Consider the following 21392-nt stretch of genomic DNA (forward strand, 5'->3'; position numbering starts at 1 on the left):
CTCGCATCCCGAATCCAGCGTGCAAAGCGGATCGCCTCGGCTGCTCTGGGTCTGCCTGTCTCCTGAGAACATTCCAGGCTGGTAAAGTCAGTTAGATATTTGAATAGCACAGAGGAACCGCCTCTCTCTCATTGGACGGCCGGGCTCAAAAGAGGCGGGGTACGCACGGCAATGACAGAGAAATCTGAGCTTCTATTGGCTTGAAGTCTTGGGGGCGGTGACCGCTGCGAGGTATAAGTACTCTGGCTTGCCTCGCAAGTTGGTGATTGCTTGCTCGTACACCGAGGCGAGTCGGGGAAGCGGTGCTCAATGTTTCCCTATGCTGTGCACGCAAACCAGACGCGTCCCCGAACAAAATATCGCCTTCTCCGCTAAACAGAACTGCTTGTTTTGTTTTCGGCAGGAAAAGAAGTAAATAAACACATGATTAACACCGCGGAGTGTGCCATGGATGCACAAAGCCTCATTTCGATTTCTTTACGGAAAATCCACAACTCCAGGACGCAGAGAGGAGGCATAAAGCTGCACAAGAACCTCCTGGTTTCGTACGTCCTGAGGAACGCCAAGCAGCTTTACATGAGCGAGAAATACGCGGAGATCTACAGGATGCAGCAGTACGAGGAGGTGATGACGGTCTGCAACGAAATCCAGGAGCTGAACCCACTCGATTTAGCCGAGGACCTCGTGGAGGCGAGCGGGGACTGCTGCAGCCACGGCGCGGGGAGCCCTCTTGTCATGGAACCGGCGAGCTGCGCGCTGCCTGCAAGCAACCACCCAGCGCACACGCCGCACCAGCAGCAGCTCCAGGCTACAGCAGCCTGCTCCGCCGCCGCCTTGGCGCTCCAGAACGGGGAGCTCTGTAAAGAATCGGACTCGGCTTTTTTCCGGAGCTGTTGCGCGGAAGCCTACCCTGTGACGGACTGCGATCTTTCCCCGCTGAGCGCTGTGCAGTGCAACAAAACGACAGTGTTGGACCTGGATACGCACGTCGTGACCACTGTGGAAAGCGGGTGTCTCTACCAGGACTGCTGCGCTGTGCAGTGCCAGGGCGCACAGGCACCGGCCAAGAAGCGCAAGTATGACTTCGGGTATTACGCGACCGAATCGGAGGAGGTTCCGGATTTCACGCCGTGCAAGAGAGCGAGGTTCGAAGACTTTTACTGCCCTCATTCGGAGCAGCTGGACACTTCCAACATTTCCAATTTGATCTCGATTTTCGGCTCGGGGTTTACGGGGCTGGTGAGCAGACAGGCGGACTCTGAGTTCTCTTTGAACGGGCAGTTCTGTAGCAAACAAACGCTCGCCAGCCTCGGAGCGTGGACTCGGGCTATCGTGGCTTTTTAATCCGGCTGTAAATCAGATATATATACTTTATAAATTGTACAGAGTTTTAAAACAAATTGACTTTATTTTTGCTATAAAGCACCTATTTAAAATACGAAGCAGATTTCCATTGTTAAAATGGATGAGAGGGGAATAGTTTGATCACGATGTGCAGGTTTATTTGTATTGTGTGTGTTTTGTCTTTTTTATAAACAGACCTATTTAAACATTTTAAATGTGTGTTTTGAATATTATCTCACGAAGTTAATTTCGTTGCCTTAATTCAACGTAGTAGCATCGCTAAACAAAACCACAATTTGAAAGTGTTTCCGTGCTATCCCTGTGTCTGGTGTACACTGGGTTTTAAAACGCTGGCACATTTTGATGCGTCGATTTGTTATTTTCTTTCCAGCAAACTGTAATCGATGCCTGATTTTTAAACGTCGGCATACGCAAACATTGGTTTGTATTCGCCACATTTTGAAATCGATGAATTACAAAGAGAAATTACTTTACATTTTTTTGTTGTTGTTGTATTAACCCACCTCATTTGAGACAACGAATATTTGCTTAAAATATTCGCAGTCTCAAGTTTTCTTTTAAGTTTCAGATATCTGCTTGGGCTTCAATAATGGATTTGTGCAAAAAAAGACACAATTTGGCAATGTACTTACTATCTATAAGCAGTGAAGGGTGGAAGAAAAGAATATCATTCGCTTTTTAGATGCAGTTCGAATTGGTGTTTGATATACTGAATCGGTGGTACTGTATTTGGGGGAGGGGGTGTATGTGGGATTTGTAGTCCACTGGTTTATCATCCCATCAGACTAATGTGAATGAAGCAATTAAACTACAGCTCCCATAGTTCACTGCACGTATCACTTTAATCAAACTTGCAGGTATAAGGCAATCTGGTGCAAACGGTTTGTCAGCAGTGGAGAGTTTACCTGTTCTAGTTTCAGTTTTCATAGACATTTATGAATGCCAATGGCTAGGATCTGTGTGTGTTTTTGTTTGTTTGTTTGTTTTTTTTTTTTAATATTGGACCTTTTGTTGTAAAAAGGCAAGTCTCTCAGTTCTGCCATGCATCCCTTCTCATTATATAAGCACTATGTGTATTAAAATAAAATTTAATAAAAAAAAGTTTCCAAACGTTTTTCTTCCCCCATATTTTTGTTGGTATTCTTGTAATTTTGTATATATTGTATATCGCCGGGTAAAACTGTTTGAAATACTTGTTTTAAATTTATAATCTTAATAAATAAAAAAAAAAAAAAAAAAAAAAAAAAACCTGAAAATTACATTTTCAGTTTTGTTTGCATCTCCTTGTTTAGGCTGGCGCGGTCCGAAAGCAGTTCTGAGGGGGGTTTCGTACTGATTCAAGGGGGGGGTTGACCAGCATTGTAAAGTGCTGGAGAGCAGAGCTGTTCAGAGATGTCATCTCTATGCGTCCATCATAACTCCTCTATTACTGCTGACATCATATACAGCAGACGCACACAGGTGGCCTCAGCAGCCTATGCTTGCTTGCAATTGGAATGCTGTCTCTGTTTGAAAACAGCAGCGACCTACTGATCTTCACTATAGGGTTATGAGTGTAATACCACAGTGGGTCTGCTGAGCCGAGTGTGAGCTTCACCCTGGGCATATTCAACTGCTTTCCCATCAAAACAAATGCACACAGGTGTCTCTTAGTTTTCCCTCTTCTGTTTAGCAAGGGCCTAATACAGTCCTGTTCCCCAAAGTGTGCATTGGCCGCTGTGCCGCTGTGTTTGTATATTTGTATGTGTGGATTTAAGTCATGATGGCCGAGTTCAGCTGTCCCCCCTCAATGGAGACACAAAATGGCATTGCTGAAGCTGGCTTCTACTTCGTCCGATGCCCAGCCCGAACTGCTTTTCGGTAAGCGTGTTTCTGTCTGTGATGGGGGTTGTTGGGGGGGGGGGGCACTCTCAAACACATGCATGGTGTAGCTCTGATATGTCCTGGGTGCTTCAACAAGAGAGAACTTCATCGTCCTTCCAAATCAGCTGGAGAGGCAGGGAATGTAACATGCAGGGGCAGGCTGGCTCCCTGCCCGGGTTCCGTTTCTACAAAAGAAGACACTGCACATCCACACGGGCACGTGAGCCGTTTCACTGAGTCCTTCCAACCAAGAGGTGGATTCAATCAAACCGCACAGCGCTGCTCTATGGCGGAACGTGTTTTTCTATGGCGCCATTCAATCACACTTGAGGACCTTAACAAGCCACTCAATGCTCCTCACTGCAGAACGCACGTGTGGCGCTCTTCTGGGGAGTTTGATTGAGTTTCACCCAACAGCATGGACAATAACACTGGCGCTGTACTTTGCGATCGAATCAGAGCCTGGCTTCAGGTTACTCTTAGTTTTTGCTGCTCAAGTTTTTGGACTAGCTCCACTCTGGCACACTGAGTCGCTTCATGCATTTGGAAGAAGCACTTCATTTGAAAGAGTGTTGCTAATTTAAAAATCGGTGTTCAGTTTGATCACGTTAACAAAGCAGCAACGTTACCCTAGCAAGGATCGTTAGAAAAGGGCAGGGGGTTCTTAAAATCCTGGGATTGTCCCGTCTGTTTTCTTCAGCTGGAAAATAACATGGCTGGGCCAGTCAATGTTTGAAGCCTTCCCCTTGCATTCGAGCATTTTGAAGGCATCGATTTGGCTCCAAAAAGAGAATTACTTTTGCATGCCGTTAAATGGTTGAGGAACAGCATTCACAAAGGTCGACTCTTACCTAGAAAATAAATACAAATAACCATTTATTATTAATAATAAATACATGCAAGAATGCAACCCAATATGAAGATAAAAACCCCAGACTCCAGCAGGCTGCTGGGGGAGACCAGAGCCGAACCGAGCTGGGTTAAGTGCGCTCTGTAATTCTTGCAGATTGTTGTGTTTTGTCCGCAGCCGGCTGTCCAGACCCCAGTGCGCTGCGGAGCCCTCAGACACCCCCGGTTCCGTGTCCCTCCCAGTTTGTCAGCACTGCCGCATGCCGCTTGGTGGTGTTCTTCACAAGCAAGGAGGGAATGTTTTAAAGGGACTCGGCGCGCCAGCACCTCCGGCTGACCTCTGCAACAGGACAGCCTGGGGGGCACAGCCTCGCGTTTCTAATCCCAGTATTTCTCCCCTGCCGTGCCATGCAAAGCTGTACAGCGAGTCCAAAAAAAAAGGCGACTTGCATTGTCTTGCAATCGCTAATTTGACTCTCTAAAATTATAAATCGGTTTTATTTTTAATTATGTTTTTTTTTTTGTTTGTTTGTTTGTTTTTTGAAAGCCCAAACACACACGAATATAACGTGGTTTTCCAAAAGCGTTGTGCTGTTGTTTTTTAATTAAATAAATTTGCAAATTGGCTGAGTTCATCAACCTAAAAAAAATAAATAATAATAATCTAATCAAAACTAAAGTCCTCTGCTAATAATTCTGTTTGTTTTTGGCACCGGTTGTGTTTGACTTCCTTGCCGTTTTAAAGCAGTACTTCCTCTATAGTTTGGCGGGGGTGGAGTATAAGTCATGATATTTTCAGGGTTAAAGTTTAAACGCGCTTTCTTACCTTTTATTTTTTAAAGCAATAACATTTCATTTTAACCTCCTGTTTACGAATTGGTTTGTTGGAAAGGGTGAACTGTGTAGAGCGAGCGCCTCCTTGCGGTGATGTGGCGAACTACAAGCTTATCCTTCACGGTCAAGCGAATGATTTTCACAGAGCTGTAATTTCTGCATCACATCAAAAGATGCGCTTTTTTTTTTTTTTGCACTGCTGTTTGATTAAGTACGAAAGGTAGCCGAAGTGGCTCGCTGGAATTTAGTTCTCCGGTAGTTGTAGCTTCGGCGCTGTTTAGAAGCAGTGGTTTCAAGCTTTAGCATTCAGGGCATAATTCTGCAAAGTGGTCGGAATCCGTGAATGCATCACTGCATACAGTATTCTGCACCAGCAGTCCTTCTGTTTGCTTTAAAACGTCTTTGTTATCGCCGCTTTCTGGCTTCAGCGCGTTTACATACGACAGTTCCCTCTCAATGTGCATCCATATAAACATTATATATATAATATAATTCCTGATCCAAAATATCTGCTGTAGCCCTTAACCAAAATCAATGAAAGACGAATATAGACTGGTTTGAAATGAGTCAGCCTCTATATGACTAGATAGATAGTCTCCCTATTTCTTATTTCACTACACTCACAACCCCTTACATAGCAAGCATGGGCAATTCTTAAATGCTATACAGCTGCATTGTGTTGTGTTGCCCTTCACTGCTCTGCTGCATTGACAGATCCCTTCTTTATTTCCAGAGCAGCTGTGGTCTACCTGTCAGAATAAGTAAGGGAGAAATGAAGGGGGGGGGGGGACGGTGTCACTGCACAAAACAGATTGCACACTAAACGACTGTCAGGAGCACAGAGAGCAGGCACCTCGGAGCAGCTCTGAACACACTGCTCCTCGGAAGCCTGTGCAGATTTGTCCGCAGCACAGTCAGCAGAGAGTAGGAACGCAGGCAAGCCGGAGCGGGGCTCTCAAAGATCATCTCCTATAAACACGGCTTCCTCGAGCGGTGAGGGCCAGCAAGCGCTCACTGCAATCGAAGCCCTGTCATTTCAAATGCATGAAAGCGCATTTCATTTACTGCTGATTTACAAGTGAATCACGCAGTTGTTCGTATTCCCTACACTAACTTCCCCCATGGCTATGCTCTGCAATTTACTGTGGTTTTGCCATGCTTTTCAATTTGCTTTACCAGACCTCTCTGTGCTTTACAATGCTTTCCTATGCTTTACCAGACCTCATTGTGCTTTACAATGCTTGCTTGTGCTTTACCATGCTTTCACTATGCTTTATTAGACTTTGTTTTGCTGTACCACACTTTCATGGTGCTTTATTATGCTTTGTTGTGATTTTACTGTGGGAAACATTTTACAAGAGTAAAATATCCCAGAGTCACCCATGCCACAGCCCTCTGGTCTGTGATGGGGCTGTGCTGCTCAGGCTGGGTCTGGCAAGCCTGTGAAAGGAATGCTTGAGAGAGGGAGAGGGAGAGGGAGAGAGAGAGAGAGAGAGAGGGGGAGGGAGCTGTGAGCAGAGCTAGGCCTGGGCCGAAAAAAACAAAACAGTTTGTATCAAGCGCCATGGCAACTGACAACATCCAGCTGAACTGAACACCTCTACTACGGACAGCTGCTGGAGGAGAGGGAGGGGGAGGGGGTGGTGGAAGAGGAGGAGGAGGAGAGCCGAGTCCCAAAATACCTGCAATATTTAGCACATACTTTTGTGCAGTGAGAGAAGTAACAGACACAGGAAGAGAATTCAGTGAGAGAAGTAACAGACCCAGGAAAAGCCAGTTCCACAGAGAAGCACACTTTACAGGGGAGGGGGGTGAGACAGCAAACCAGGGGGTCATGAAAGGTGAGGGATCCTAGCTGCAGCTCAGCTGGATAACGCTGCTAAATATAAACTAAGAAAAGCCTGCTTGTGCGTCTAGGAGCGAATAAGAGGGCTCTGCCTCCCACACGTCAGATCCACAGAAGAAAGCGTCCTTGTGGAGTCGCAGCTCTGTAATTAAAATACAGCAACTGCATCATCCATTAGGATAAGAGATATTTTCATCTGTTTATCGAGTTCTACTGACTGTGCTGCTTGCAATACAGCGGGCAAAGACAAAAAAGCCAGGCAACGCCTTCTCTCAGTGTCGTATGTTAACGTGTGCTGTTGGAAATCACCCTGGAACCTCGCGAGACTCCTAGGTCCCGGTCTGAGTCAGTGGAGAAATATGTTAAAACAAATAATTAAAATTAAGTCCAGTTCTCATGTATACTCAATAAAGGAGTTTATTCTTCAGCTCGACAAAAAGAATTCAGGACTGAACTGTTCAATAAAAAAAGATTCAAAAAACTAAAAAAATGTATTCTTCTTATTTGAGATAAATGGGACTTTTCTGCAACAGGAAACTAAATGAACCTCAAACCCACTCAAACTGAATTCCAGTGTGCAGCACAAGAAAATGGAAACCATGTGCTGCCACTCCACAGCCAGGCTTGCAGAGAGACGGCTGGGCTTCCTCTCTCCACAGCCAGGCTTGCAGAGAGACGGCTGGGCTTCCTCTCTCCACAGCCAGGCTTGCAGAGAGACGGCTGGGCTTCCTCTCTCCACAGCCAGGCTTGCAGAGAGACGGCCAGGCTTGCAGAGATGGCTGGGCTTCCTCTCTCCACAGCCAGGCTTGCCGAGAGACGGCTGGGCTTCCTCTCCATAGCCAGGCTTGCAGAGAGACAGCTGGACTACTGGCTGAATGTTTAGCGCTGCGTTGAGCTCAGAGGTGGGGCCTCTTATCAAGGGAAGCTGGGTTGTACAGAACACAGAGCAGACGAGTCTGAATGGAGATTGGATTTAGACAGCTGCTGTTTTTTGAGCATTGTGGTCAAATTGTTATTTCATTGTGTAAAAGGACTGGGATCGAGAAGGGGTTTAGCAGACGGGACTCAAATTAACTGTTCACTATGGAAGCTGTTTGGCTTTCACTGGAACCACCACAGAGGGTATATTTGCAGTTCTGAACTGATCAAATGTATCTGATCCTATGCAGGTCTGCTTGTGTAATTTTGCTCACTTTAAGGTCATTTGCATGAATTTGTTAGCTTGCGCGGCCTCTCAAACAAACCTCTGCGTTCAGTGTGGTGTCCAGAGTCCTGGAATGTGATGCACGTTACGAGATGTTACTAAGGCTCTCCGGTTCAAACCCTTGCTCTTTACAATCCTGCAGGTCATTTATTGCAGGACCACGAGCCAGAACTCCTATGCATTGCCACTGCGAATGATGCGTTCCTTTGAAATATTGATTCAGTCAAACACATTGCACACTGTAAAGTTTTTTATTAAATGTAATGACACATGTACATGCTATCAGGCCATGCTCAATACACTGGTGCTGATTTTTAAACACAAAATTAGGAAAAATTAATAAAAGAACTATATGATACGCAAGTGACAGCGCGCGCGCACACACACACACACACACACACACACACAGGGCACGCGGGACCTCTCCCTTCAGCGAAAACCGTGAAGATCTTAACACCTCCTGACGGACGAAACATAACCAGTAACTCTGGGATTTCAATCCATCATCTCAGCCTTCCCAGCCCTGGAGCTCCAAGCCCTCGATTCCAATTCCAAATTCTTTCCCAGGAATCAGAATCAGTATTTTAGAGACATCATAATCGCTGCAATTGTTCGAATGCTTTCATTTGAAGCCGAATTAACCGACTGACAAAACAGGGGCTTCAGCTGAAATCGTCTGTTGCCGCTGTGAGCAGCTCTATTCTAACACAGTACTGCGGACTGCAGATCTGATCAGTGTGCTGCAATGGGTTAAAGGGAACAGAAATGGATGTTAAAAAGCAGACGCATCTTTCTAGTTTTCTCTCCACTCATTTGCCTTTACAGTTGCTTTAAAAACCGGACTGGTGGGCAGTGGAAGAACTCCAGCCCTCAGCTTCACTGGGATGCAAAGGGTTTTTGAACAGCCTGGGAATGCATGAAGACTTTAACACACGCCCCGGTTCCTAGCTCCTGCACGCTATGCATACAAAGAAATAATAACAATAAATCTATTTTCTTACTTTTCATTCCCCTAAACTATTTACACCGTTCTATTCTGCTAGGAGGTTTTGCCATCCCAGTTCTGTGTTACTCAATACAAATTGTAGAAGTGAAACCAAACGAGGCTGCACTGAAGTATGCAGAAGTTTACACTGCGAGACATGTGGGGAAGGGAATTCTAATTTACAGCGTCTTCACTGTAGAAGCCCGGCAAAACAAAGGCTCTGCAATTCATCCATTCACTTATTGACTATTTATCTATCGATGTGCTTTTCTCAGGGCTTGACTGACAGAATAGAGAGCAGGCTGCCGAACTTGAAGTGCTGGATCACGGGGAACTTTTCAAGGCACTGGAAGAGAAAAAGAGAGACAATAATTGAAAATGAGGAGAGATTGAAACGGATTCCAGGCCAGGAGGCGAGCAAATGCATCAGGGCTTAAATGCACAGATCTGAACGTGAAACAGAAGTTTCAATAAAAAACCTGATTCAAAATACAAGAAAATCTCAAAATCAGACCAAATAAAAACCTGCAATACTAGAGAGATTCAGACCCTCATAGCTGGTTGCTCTCTATGCTGCGAATGTGCTGGGTTTCCTCTGCCTGTTCGCTGGGTGATTGAGAACCCCCGCGTGTGACTGGGAGGAGGATATCAGTGCGATATCCCCTCCCTGGCCTTGGAGCGAAGAGCCCATCTCACAACATGACAGAGCTCCTTCACAGCAAACAGGGCCCTGCAGACTCTCACAATGCTGCCCGAGAAAGGGTCAGTGCTGAACTCCTGACCCCTGCTGGAACTGGCTCCTGGCTCAAAAAAGAAAAACATTAAAAGAGATCACACCTTTACTGAAGACCCCCTGCCACACACACACACACACACACACAGGGCTTGGCTAGAGAAAGCAACCCTCCCAGGCAGGAATTAGAATCAGAGTGACACTGAGATTAGATTCTCACCGCCTCTGTCTGTGTTAGGTGCTTTTTTATAGCGAGACTTCACTGTTTGCCCATTCTTACTGCAGGCTTTCCTTGTTTCAATACAGTGTTATTAACACAATGTCTCAATACAGTGTTAACACGTTGTTTTGTTGTCATTTGCCTTGCCACCTCACATCTAGTCATCCGTGTAACTAGAAGCCAGCCAACGGGGATAAAGACAGTACTGCAAAAAACAACCTAACAAAATCCAACGACTAGAGGCCTCTCCTCGGTGTCTTCACGTGCAAAGAAATGCAGCAACACTGCAGCCTTTTAAAAAAAAAAAAATATATGTTTGCGATTGAATCTCTTGTATTGCAACCTAAGATATTGACATTTTCTTCAGTGCTGTCAATAGGGCAGTGGCTATTATGTAAAAATAGTTAAAAAAAAAAAAAGTCAAGCCTTATATCACTTCACTGTATTAGGAGCTCTCTCTAAGACACAAGACCACGAAGATGCCTCGTCATTCCACTGTACTCAGACAGCTGCTTTTCAACCCTTTTCCATTTCATTCTCCCCCCCTCACCCCTAAATACAGAAGCGAGTCACCACCATTGGAAGGGGGATCTGTTCACCTTGGGGCTTTCCTCTGATTTTAAAAAGAATACGTGTATTCACAAATATTCCAGCAGCCGTGTTAAATGCCTACAGAAAAAATACCACCGCAGCGCAGTACGTCCGAGAACGTGGAAACAAAATCAAAAGAGATCAGTGCCATGAACAAGTCAATCATCCTGACCTACACCCTCCAAACATGCATGTCAAAACGTGAGGGTGACAAATATAGACATGTGATGGAGACTGAAGGATACGCCCCTCCATATAACCCTCGGACCCTCTTAATAACTTGTGCTCAGCTGTCCTCACTAAGTCACAGATATAACTATATGCACAATGTTAAAATAATGGTGAAACTCAATTCCAATCCACACAAGGTTATTTGAATGTACCCAGCTGTGATCCAGCTTGATGAAGGGACTAAACGCATGGGCTGTAGTTGCTTCTGCAAATCTTACTGTATCACTCGAACGGGAGAGCAGAAACACGCTGTTTTTCTCAGAGAGAGAGTAAAATCTGGACTCGGTCGATCTCAGCTGTGGGCTGTCGAAACAGAGTGAGAGTCAGGAGGCAGCGAGGGGGGTGGGGTGGGGCTGGCTGCCTCGCTCAGTGGAGACAGACTGAGAAGGCATGCAGCCTGACCGTAAACACAGGATGTGGGCTGAGGGGCGGGGCCAGCCTTCCTCTGCAGCGCACTTAACCCTTCCATTCTTGGACTGAAACACAAATGCAGCAGGGTGCTTTTTGGGCTTTCCCCCCCTCCCCTCCTCCATGGCCAAAACTAAAAACAGAATTTGAGGGGAAAGGAGAGACGGTAGCACAATTCGGAAAACAGAAGTAATTTGTGCAATGTATTTGATTTTCATGTGGACCACACTGCTCTGCACCCCTACCTCTCACAACAACTGGTTTGCACTCTTCAATCTGCCCATGGCATGGTCGACTCACGAGATTTGACCCACAGCAGGGAGCCATGTGCCCAGTGTTGACTGCCCCCTACCTGCCTCTCTCTGTCTAGGGTTCCTGACAGCTCCGCCCTCCCTGTTACAGAGACTCTGAAACACAGAGCCACTGCTGTGTGTGGGGGTGTGTGTGTGACCTCCCTCTCTCCCCGGCCCTGGCAGGAAGTCTCTGCTCATTTCCTCTCAGAGGCCCGGCTCTTGTGGAAGTGAAGGAGACAGAGGCTGCATTCTCCCTGGGAGGGCTGCAGAACCTGACACAGGCCCCAGTAATCAGTCAAAGGCCAGAGGTCAAAGGGCCAGGGAACTGGGGGGGGGACTAACTAAGGGGGGATTCTCAGAGGAGCGAGAGTCAGAAGATGTCTTTTTAACTCTGCATTTACTAAGGGGATTTTCTTGACATGTTTAGTAACTGTAAGGAATACAGTTTTGAAAATGTGTGCACACACAAACGCATACCAATATGATATTTAACAGCAGGTATAAAAATGCATTAAAGTCTTAAGTGCTGTGCCTTTAACAAAAAAGCAGAGTAGAGTCTCAAAAAGTGCTGTGCACTATTATAAATTCAGATTGCAATAATAATAATATCATAATATCAGGCAATGCAAGACTGGAACACCCCCCCCCCCCATCCCAGAGATTAGGTTAGAGTTAGACAGAGAGCTTCTAAATCAATGCGGACACACCCGCCAGTATGGGGAGGCACATGGTTTTCATTATGCTGAAAAAAAAAAAAAAAACACACCCCTATAGCTCCCATCATCTTTGTTTCCTGCTTCAGACAGCCTTCGCTTTCAATTCCCTCAATTCCTGCTGCAGGCAATGCTGGGATTGGATTACACCCCCACCCCCTGCACATGTGGGTCCCCGGGTGGGGGGTGGGTTGAGGACCCCCCCTCCCCCTCCCAGGCTGCACTCACTGGGGCTCGTTTGCAGGGCTGTCCCAGGCTCCACAGCTGCAAATGGTTCTAGAAATAGTTAAATATATTAGTTCTGGATTAAGATGGGGTTTTTGTGTTCGAACGTTTGAATAGTATGTTCATTTAGAATTATCTATAAAACAAAGTATAATTCGTACCACATTACAGTAAAAAAAAATATCAGGAATTAAATAACCCTGCTGCCTTATCTCATTATTTATTAAAGTGAGCTGAGAAAATGCTCTTCTGTGCAGCGGAATGCGTGCCGTTTCTTTTCAGTCGAGCGTCAGTTTCCTTTGAATAAACCCTGTTCTATAGACGAATATGAACGTGGTCATTTCCTGAGAACACATTTCAAGTCGTGCCTGAGTTATTATCTGAATCATTTGCCCCGGCACAAAAACATGAAAACATTTTATTCCAAAGCCTGTCATGACTGAAGGAATCAGCCAACTCCATCCGTGACATCCATTTCACTTCATCCAAATCTTCCAATTTCTTTAAAATTAAATCTCTTCTTTTTACAAGACTACTGCATGCATTCCACAGCAGAGTCAAATGGAGGATTTCACTGTTTTGGGAAACGATCACTCCATTCTAATTTAGTGACATGCGATAATTGTGTGTAATGTGTACTGGAAGGAGAAATCTCAGTTTGTTTATCAAGGTAAACCTGTACTCATTCCTGATCTGCTTCCTTGTCTTGGTTCTCGGGGAGGGGGGGGGGTTCTGTCCTGTTCTTACAACTTACTTCTCTCAGTTCTGTGCTGCTTCAGCACAGCAATGTAACCCCTCTGTACACACAGGATGCGACATCTGAAACAGACCTTGTCTCCACCCTCTGACTTCCTCCTGCACTGCCAGCCATTTCCACGGCAACGGAAAAACACCACAGCTGACAGGACAGGGGGGGGGGGGAAATCAGTGGGTGGGTTCCAAACCAGACAGGATTCACAGAATGCATCCTGTGCTGTGTGCATCATCAGGTTAGAAAAGGATCGAACAAAGAACCGAGATGCAGAATTTCTCTTTGGAGACCAATCTGGTATTGATTCACAGCTTGCTCTTTGGAGGCATCTACTTCAGCAAGTGGTGATCAAGGACTCCTAAGCTTGCTTCACTGACATGACCAGAGGAATCGCTCTCAATCGATCGAGTCTCCTCACAGTCACCTCCTTTTGCTGTGTGATAAAAGCTGCATACTGTTAACTCGGGCACTGGGAATGAAGACTACTGACGATATGTATGAGAGCGAGGTTTTGTATTTAAGATAACCCTCAAGCTCCTAACAGCAGCGATCACGTGAATGAAAGGATCCCCCCTGGCCTATGAACTTGGTCAGGTGTCAGGGTCATGTTTCTAAGTGTGCTTTCAGGGCACCTCTGAACCCGTCCTGCAGCCGCCCCTCAGAGAGACTGTGGAACAAAAGAATGATGGTGTTTTCTTATTGCAGGGGTTCATCGTGTGTGTTACCACGTGTACTGGACTGTGAGGTGCACACAGTCTCGTGGCTTTGGTGTGTCGGTATTGCGTGTGTGTTTTATTACAGGGAGGAAGCCTACCTCTGCCTTGTACATTCGGATGAGTCCCTGATTGACTTTGGACCAGGTGGGGACGGCGCTGATGTTCCACAGCTGGTTGGAGTGCTCAGCGAACGGGCCCGTCTTCATCTGAAATGCACACAAGAGAATGAACACAGAGCCGGAGTGGATCTTCCACTCACAGAAACTCACACTTCTTTCCACAGTGCAATGGAGCTATCTGAACCCGGCTCCTCCCAAGACTTTATACAATGAGCAACTAAAACGGAGCCTTCTGAAAACACTGGCTCTCACACTGCAGCCCAGCACATTATCAACTGAGATAGTGTAACCCATTCCCTCCCATACTGCAGCCCAGCGCTGTATCCAGTGTGTTATTTAATCACACTGAACACAGGGCTTTGTGCAGTGTTCTCTCTCTCTCAGTCTTCTCTCAGTCTTGCGTGAGAACGGCTCTCGCTCCTCTCTGCCTGGAAGAGGACAGGCTGAGGCCAGCAGGGTCCCCTGAGGGAGGAGTGATTCACAGGGCCATATAGGGAAGGAAATGACTCACAGCCATGCGTTCTTACCTCATCCGCTCTCTCTCTCTCTCTAAAGTCATGGCTCCCCCCCCCCCCCCCCCCCCCCCCCCCCCCCCTTAGCCCCCCCCCCCCCCCCCCCCCCCTCTGCCTGTTTGTGCTGGGAAGAGTCTATGTAAACCCTTCTCAGATACATTTAGAAACCCAGGCCACAGCTGCAGCACCCCCACCCTTCACAAGCCATGAGGAAGAGGACATTACAACACAGACTCACGAGACACAGCAAGTCAACACATTCTAGCTAGAATATTTTTACATAAAGAGCAGAAAAACTATATTAAAAAAGCATATTATGTTTTATATATATATATATACACACACACACACATATATATATACACACACACACACACTATCTGTTCAGAATGATTATGATTTTTTATCTCACCCACCAATTCATGAATGATCTGACTCTCAGCCACCCCAGTATGCACAGTGCAGACAGTTCTGATTGTAGTGTTTTCTCTCACATCATGCACTTTCCTTACATTACAACAATATTCACGTTTTTGTCCTACATAATGAGCAACACTTCATTTTTCTACATCTGATCAATCTTTTTATCTACCTCTTCAGACGAGACTCTGCTATTCTGTGAAATGAGCCTTCATCTGAAAGGCTGCTCAAAAAACATCAAGTGACCTTTACTCTGTCTAACACAGTATCTATTCTAACACCCAGGCACAGGCAACAGAGGCAAAAACTCCCCAGCTAGTTGCGATATTGGTGGGAGTTTCACTTTCACAATTTGTATTAAAGCAGAAACCAGTCCTGGGATTTCCAAAGAGGGAGCAAGACTGACCAGCTAAGCAAATCTCAACAGTGACCCGGCCAACATCTGTGGAGCTTATAAGAGAAACAGTGAAGAGATGCGGAGAGATGTTGCAACATACATTCCGACTGGTCGCCACGGTTCTGTGCGGACCTCCGATTGGCTGTATGGAGGATCAAAATCTAATAACTGGTGAAAAGTCTATAAGTGGGGTTTTCCCAGTTTGACTCAGAGAAACAATACAGCTAAAGTTTTATTTATTTATTTTTTTTAAACGTGGGTCATTATCCATTGAGTTAAGCAAACTAAACGTAACACATGGCCGGTAGATGACTGATCCCGTTGAACAGGTTTGCTGGTGAACTTTACGAACCAGACCGACTGTCACATTTCAGATTTCTCAATTGAACACAGTTTCAGAGGAGGGAAAGAAAACGCAATTTCACACTGCAGCAATGATAAATGATACCTCACCTCGTTAATGAACTTGATGCACTCCATAAACATGTAATCTTTGTGGTGTTCGTTTACTATCTTCTCATCAACAAAGTGCCGGGGCTCCAGAGTCGGTTGATCTATAAACACAAAATAAACACAAAATCGAAAAAATAATGTCAGAGCCACTGCATTCCACTGGGTGTCACTACAGCAAGTTATTTTCTTCTGCAGCCACTGAAAATCTTGCCTTAAAGATTATTTTCCAGATAGTCCTGCAGCACGCACTGCTTTTTAACAGTGTACTGCTCTACAGCGTGCACATTTCAGCGCACAATCCACACTGCAAATGCAACAATACACAAGGGGGAACCTCGGGCTGCTCAGCTTCACAAAGGCACTGATCTGAACTCAGAACAACATCTTGGTTCTCTTCCCTTATCTGCTTGTCAGCTGCAGAGACAGAAAAAGAGACTCCCGCATCACAACAGTTTGAGCCGTACCAGGTTTTCCTACAGACTTGATAAGTCAGACCAATGCAAGTTTGAGTAAAATCTGCAACGGCTCAAAACTGCTATGCAATGGGAGTCCTATTTCCATCTCAGATTTGTTTTTGTTAACCTACAATTCAGATTGAAATTATGTTAAAACGGCAGCAAAACAAAAATGCAATTGACATCATTAAACACACACGCGTTTACAGAATCTAGCCATCAGGAGGTCACACAAGTTAAAATCTTATCAGAACTTAGGAAGCAAAGAAACCTTTTATGATGACTGAAGAATCTAGCAGCTAATATCCGAACGCAGCTGGGCAAACAAATCAATTCACCATTTTATTTCAGGCTCATAATCCCAGTACAGAATTAAACCCGCAGATTAGACCAGAGAACCAGAGTATGGTCACCTCTACGTGAAACAAAAGCACACACGTCATCTCATAAATCCTGCAGCAGTGGTGCAAGTCTTAACGGTGACCTCTGTGTTTCCTTCAGCTGTGCAGTGTCTTTAAGCAAAGCACAACCATTTCACATGGATGTTTGGTGCAGACAGTGCAGGAAGGGGCCGCCTGATTGAACAGAGAACATCTCTTGTGCCCATGCCTGCTCTGTAGTGGTTTCCACCCCTCCCCTGGTTGTGTGAAAGGCTGCTTTACCTACGAGTTGGGCGCTGCCCCAGATGAAGGGTAGGAACTGGAAGTCGTCCAGCCCCCAGACCCCCTGGCTGCCCGCCGGCTCCATCCGGTACGTCTTCTGCAGCTTGCGCATCAACTTCAGGTACCTGCCAATCAAAACCCGGGAACCCTCAGCATTTGGAACGTTAGAACGTCACGGCATTCCAGCTCCGCTCCCACACCGAGGCAGGAGCTCCCAATTTAAAACAAGCACTCAGCTGGGGACCTCGCTTCCGCAGGTTTCAGGGTTTGCTCCTCACCTGTCAAACACTTTGAAGACGATGGCGAGCTGGTCATCCACCCTCAGCACCCCGATCTTACACAGGCAGCACAGGAAAGCTGCAAAGGCAGCTTCGTGCCCTGAGCACAGAGGAACACAGTGAGAGAAGACAGAAGAAACCCTTTTCAATACCACTGTACTGTAAGAATGAGTGCTTAATGCCTGTTACACACTATGCATGCGTACAGCACAATAACACGCAGTACAACCCAGCTGGTAAACAATGATCTGTGACTAGGAGCAATCCACTGTAGCATGACATCTCATACGGAGGCTAAACCTTATTGTAGATTCACTGTAGCAACAGCTCCATCTAGTGGTACTCCATGAGCAAACCACAGTCACCTCACAAGCACCTTGGCAGGAATGCATATGCAGTTTTACGTGGGGTTTGCCTTGCGGAGGGATTGCAGCATGGATAACGGGCCGTGGCGAGGGCCACGGTGCCACAGAGGATGGCAGGGTTACCTGTCCCGTAGTCTATCCTGGTAGAGTTCCCAACAGCTTCCTTCAAATACAGCGCTACCTCTGGGACAGCAGCATCGAGTGCCGGAGGGATCACCGAGCGCAACAGATTCTCAGCCTCCTGCGAGAGAAACAACGACACGGGCACATCGTCAAGCCTCTCCGGGTTTAAAACCGCTGCCCAGCTCAGTCTGCGCTCGAGATCAACTTGTTTTAGCTGCAATCAAACTGTGTGTTTATCTTTCTCTGGAATTATGCCATTGTTGTGCTGATATTTTACTGAGTACGGTCTACTTTGGTCTCTCTTTGTATTAGCGAGGCACTGTTGAGATGTACCCGTGCCAATCCTGCGGGCACAAAGTGAACAAACTAAACTTAACTAAATACAGCAACAACCAAGTAACTGACACAAAAGAAACACTGAAAGCATCAGCAGGTTAAAGGACTTCAAACGACACTCCCAGTCTCTCATCGAGTTGTTACCCAAAACAGAGCTTGCATACGGCAGGTACAGCAGCAGCAAAGTGTGCTACTGCTCCCCTACAGAGCCAGCTCCGGGAGCCACCTCGTGAACATGCTGTTTCAGCACAGCTGCAATGCGTGGAATCAATACAGTGTTAATGAAAGGGTGGGGGGAGCGTGGTCGTACCCGATCCAGCTTGGCGTACCACAGCCGGAAGGCTTTGTTCCCAAACCGAGAGGGCTGGTCTATGGGAGGGGTCTCATCGATCCACCGGTCCAGGGTATTGAGCAGAGCCAGCAGATTCTCTATACTCTGCAAGTGGCAACCACAGGAGCACAGTTTAAACTCTACATATACATACATCGCAGGGATGGGAATAAGACTCCTATTGCATAGCAGACTCACGCACTCCAGGTTTTACTATGAGCATGATTAGCTAGTGTGTACAGGTAACAAGCTCAGGTATGTCTTATTAAACTAAAAACAAGGAATGGATCAAAAAGCTTTGCAGTGGGAGCTTAATTTCCATCCCTGCATACATACATACGCACATATATTTGTGAATGGTAAAATTATAAGAAACTTAATCAAGTAGAGAAAATCGATACAATATCAGAAACTGAACTCACCCCAACAGAGAAGAATGGCTGGCATTATAGAGCTTTAAAAAGGGATACATCTACTGTCATAAAATCAGAGGACAAAGGAAAATCTGTAGCAGGCAGCATAAGCTGAAATGTCTCTCTAATTATTATTATTATTATTATTGTTGTTGTGGCTTAGAATGAGGACTGTGGTATTATGGATAATGGAAGTGGGAGGGGGGTGCCGCAGTCAGGCCAGGAAGCCGCAGCTGCTCCCCAGCTCTGTGGAAGTGCTGCCCGGCCCCCCAGGGGGCTCAGCCGCTTCACTTAGAGGCTGCCAGAGATCTCAGAACAGCCATCTTTCACACGAGAGTGACGGCACAGCTGCAACCCCCCCGCCATCACTGAATCAATTATTAAAGGAGAGATCTGTCGAGGTGCGAGACCGGATCAATGTGTGCTTGCACGTTGGGGTCCTTTGTGCGTGTGTGTGTGTGTGCCAAACAGCCTCACCCTGTGCAAACCCTGCTCTGTGAAACACAAAATACATGAAAAAGAAATACAAACACTTGAGCCACACCTCTGACACTTTATAATCACACGTGAGCTTCTTCCCCTTCACCGCTTCATTCAGAGTCAGGATGAAGCCAATGTAATCAGCATACGCCTGAAAACAAAGACACACATTCAAAACCTAAGAGCCAGCAGAGTCAATAAAATCTGTACTGTCAGCTTCGCATGTGAACTAGGGCTCCCTACCCTTCGCTAAGATCGGGGGTGTAGTTATGAGGTGCATTGCTTCAACTGAACACTATTTTAATGATCTACAGTGTGGCTGATGTAAATACCGTCGCTATTTAACTATGTCAGTCCAGCTGTGATCCCCCTAAAAGTAGCGATGTGTAGACTTACTTATTAGCAATACTACACACTATAAAGTGCATGATCACCTGGTTTATACAATTGACAAGGTAGCAGCGTTACTAAGATCTGCCACTATTTATCCCTTTAAAATTACATCCCTTACACTGGAAGGACCAATGGCCGTCTACCCCATCCCTGGAGTAAGCTATGGGTGTTCTGAGCTCTACAGCGCCACCTACATTTACACATAGGGTGTCTAAGATGAAGCATTCTTATCACATTCATGCCATCCAATGCCGGTTTGAGTAGCTCTTTGCCCAGTGTTGTACCTGCGAGCGTTTCCACTTGCCCATGTCGGGCACCATGTGGATCTCCTTCTTGGGGACCATGAAGCTGAGGCTGGCAGGGAGGTGTGGCACGCCATCTTCGGGAGAGGAGCCTGAACGAGAGCACACGTTGGGGAAAACAAACAAAACGAGAGATGACCGGTCCGTACTACAGTCCAGGGGTGGTGATAAGACTCCCATTGCACAGCAGTTTGACCCATTCCTGGTTTTACTAGGCGTTCAGTAAGACACACCTGAGCTTGTTACCTGTACACGGTAGCTAATCAAGCTTGCAGTCAAACCTGGAATTCAGGTTCAGGGTGTTGCACTGCATGGATGATACATCTTCCTGTCACTTCTAGATAACTTTAGAACATGGTAGTAAACATCTGAGCAATGGAACAGCATCTAAACTCCAACTATAACAACATCATCTCTTTGTGCAAACATTTCAGAGGCTAAAGGCTCGTCCCCGAAGGCTGCTAACCTAATCTCCGGCCCAGATAAATAATACATCAGCTCCCTTATTCCTGCTGTGCTTTTGGCAGGCTCCCTGCTACGCATTAAAGTAGAGAGGGATTTAATACCAGAGAGTCCACAAGAAACTGCTATACAATGGGAGTCTTATTTTCCATCCCCATCTCATATATACAGACATAGATAGACACACACAGACTGCATTTCAAAATCAATTTATTCACAAAACGCTTCAATAAAACGCTCTGTTATTAAATCACGATATAATATATTGCAAGAGGCATTATTTTAATTTGTAGACGTGTACCCACCTTTTCGTTCTGCGTTTCTAACCGCAGCGAGCTAGTTACTTTGACAAGGCACAGCACGACAGGTTCTCAGGTGCCACTTCCATCACGCATCCTTAAACTACTCTACTCGTGAGTCTCTCTTTATTAACGTGTTTACATCTTCAGGTTGAATATCTCCTGCCCCTCCCGTTCACAATGGAAGTACAACAATATGAAACCGCCTCATTGTTATTCTTTTTACATTAAAATAAACCTTTAACAATGTTTTTTAAATAACAAAAACACTTCGCAAAGTTCTGCTCCAGCTGGCAGTGAAGCACGCAGGTCCACCGTGCAAACCCAGCGACGTGTAAACTGAATACATCTGCAAATAAACCCCGGCGCTTACCTGCCTGCTGCTCGGCCTGGGCCATGTTTCATGAGAGGGTTAACCAACCCACAACAGCACCTTTCACCTTTCACATTCACACCCACACTAATTACAAATAAAACGCGCACACGCAATTTTGTTCGCACGTAATTGATTTAAAACACTTCTCCTTTGTGGACTGGCGGATTTTTTACGCATCGTTTTAAGTTTGCTTGCGAAACGTGAACGTAAACAAAACGCCATTTTGTGAGGGGCAAAGTTGGGTGTTTGACAGCGAGTACTAGCGATGAGAAAACTGACATTTAAATAGATATTTATGTAAATCAATATTGTTTTGCAATCGACAAATGCGCTTAAAACACTGTTTTAAGCAAAAATCGAGGATATTTCCTGCCAAAATTTTACATAAA

At 45.9% G+C, this 21392-nt stretch overlaps 2 protein-coding genes across 4 annotated transcripts; one reads left to right on the forward strand and one right to left on the reverse strand.

Moving 5' to 3' along the window:
* The first annotated feature begins 208 nt into the window (after window positions 1-208).
* Window positions 209-1559, forward strand: ier5l (immediate early response 5-like). Its single transcript, XM_041242803.1, has one exon. It carries the CDS (start codon window positions 424-426, stop codon window positions 1342-1344), a length of 921 nt encoding a protein of 306 aa, XP_041098737.1. The 5' UTR covers window positions 209-423; the 3' UTR covers window positions 1345-1559.
* A 6639-nt stretch (window positions 1560-8198) lies between these two features.
* ptpa (protein phosphatase 2 phosphatase activator) lies at window positions 8199-21216 on the reverse strand. Of its 3 annotated transcripts, none has more exons than XM_041242747.1 (10): window positions 21001-21216; window positions 19849-19958; window positions 19236-19322; window positions 18258-18383; window positions 17612-17729; window positions 17124-17223; window positions 16846-16970; window positions 15729-15829; window positions 13926-14033; window positions 8199-9292 (listed from the first exon to the last, which is right to left on the reverse strand). In XM_041242747.1, exons 1-10 carry the CDS (start codon window positions 21023-21025, stop codon window positions 9218-9220), a joined length of 975 nt encoding a protein of 324 aa, XP_041098681.1. In that variant the 5' UTR covers window positions 21026-21216; the 3' UTR covers window positions 8199-9217. The 3 variants fall into 3 exon arrangements, with proteins under 3 accessions (XP_041098681.1, XP_041098682.1, XP_041098683.1); XM_041242748.1 differs by lacking the exon at window positions 21001-21216 and adding an exon at window positions 20634-20730; XM_041242749.1 differs by lacking the exon at window positions 18258-18383.
* Window positions 21217-21392: the final 176 nt, after the last annotated feature.

The sequence above is a fragment of the Polyodon spathula genome, unplaced genomic scaffold, assembly GCF_017654505.1.
Source record: "Polyodon spathula isolate WHYD16114869_AA unplaced genomic scaffold, ASM1765450v1 scaffolds_1422, whole genome shotgun sequence".
Classification (NCBI taxonomy): Eukaryota; Metazoa; Chordata; class Actinopteri; order Acipenseriformes; family Polyodontidae; genus Polyodon; species Polyodon spathula.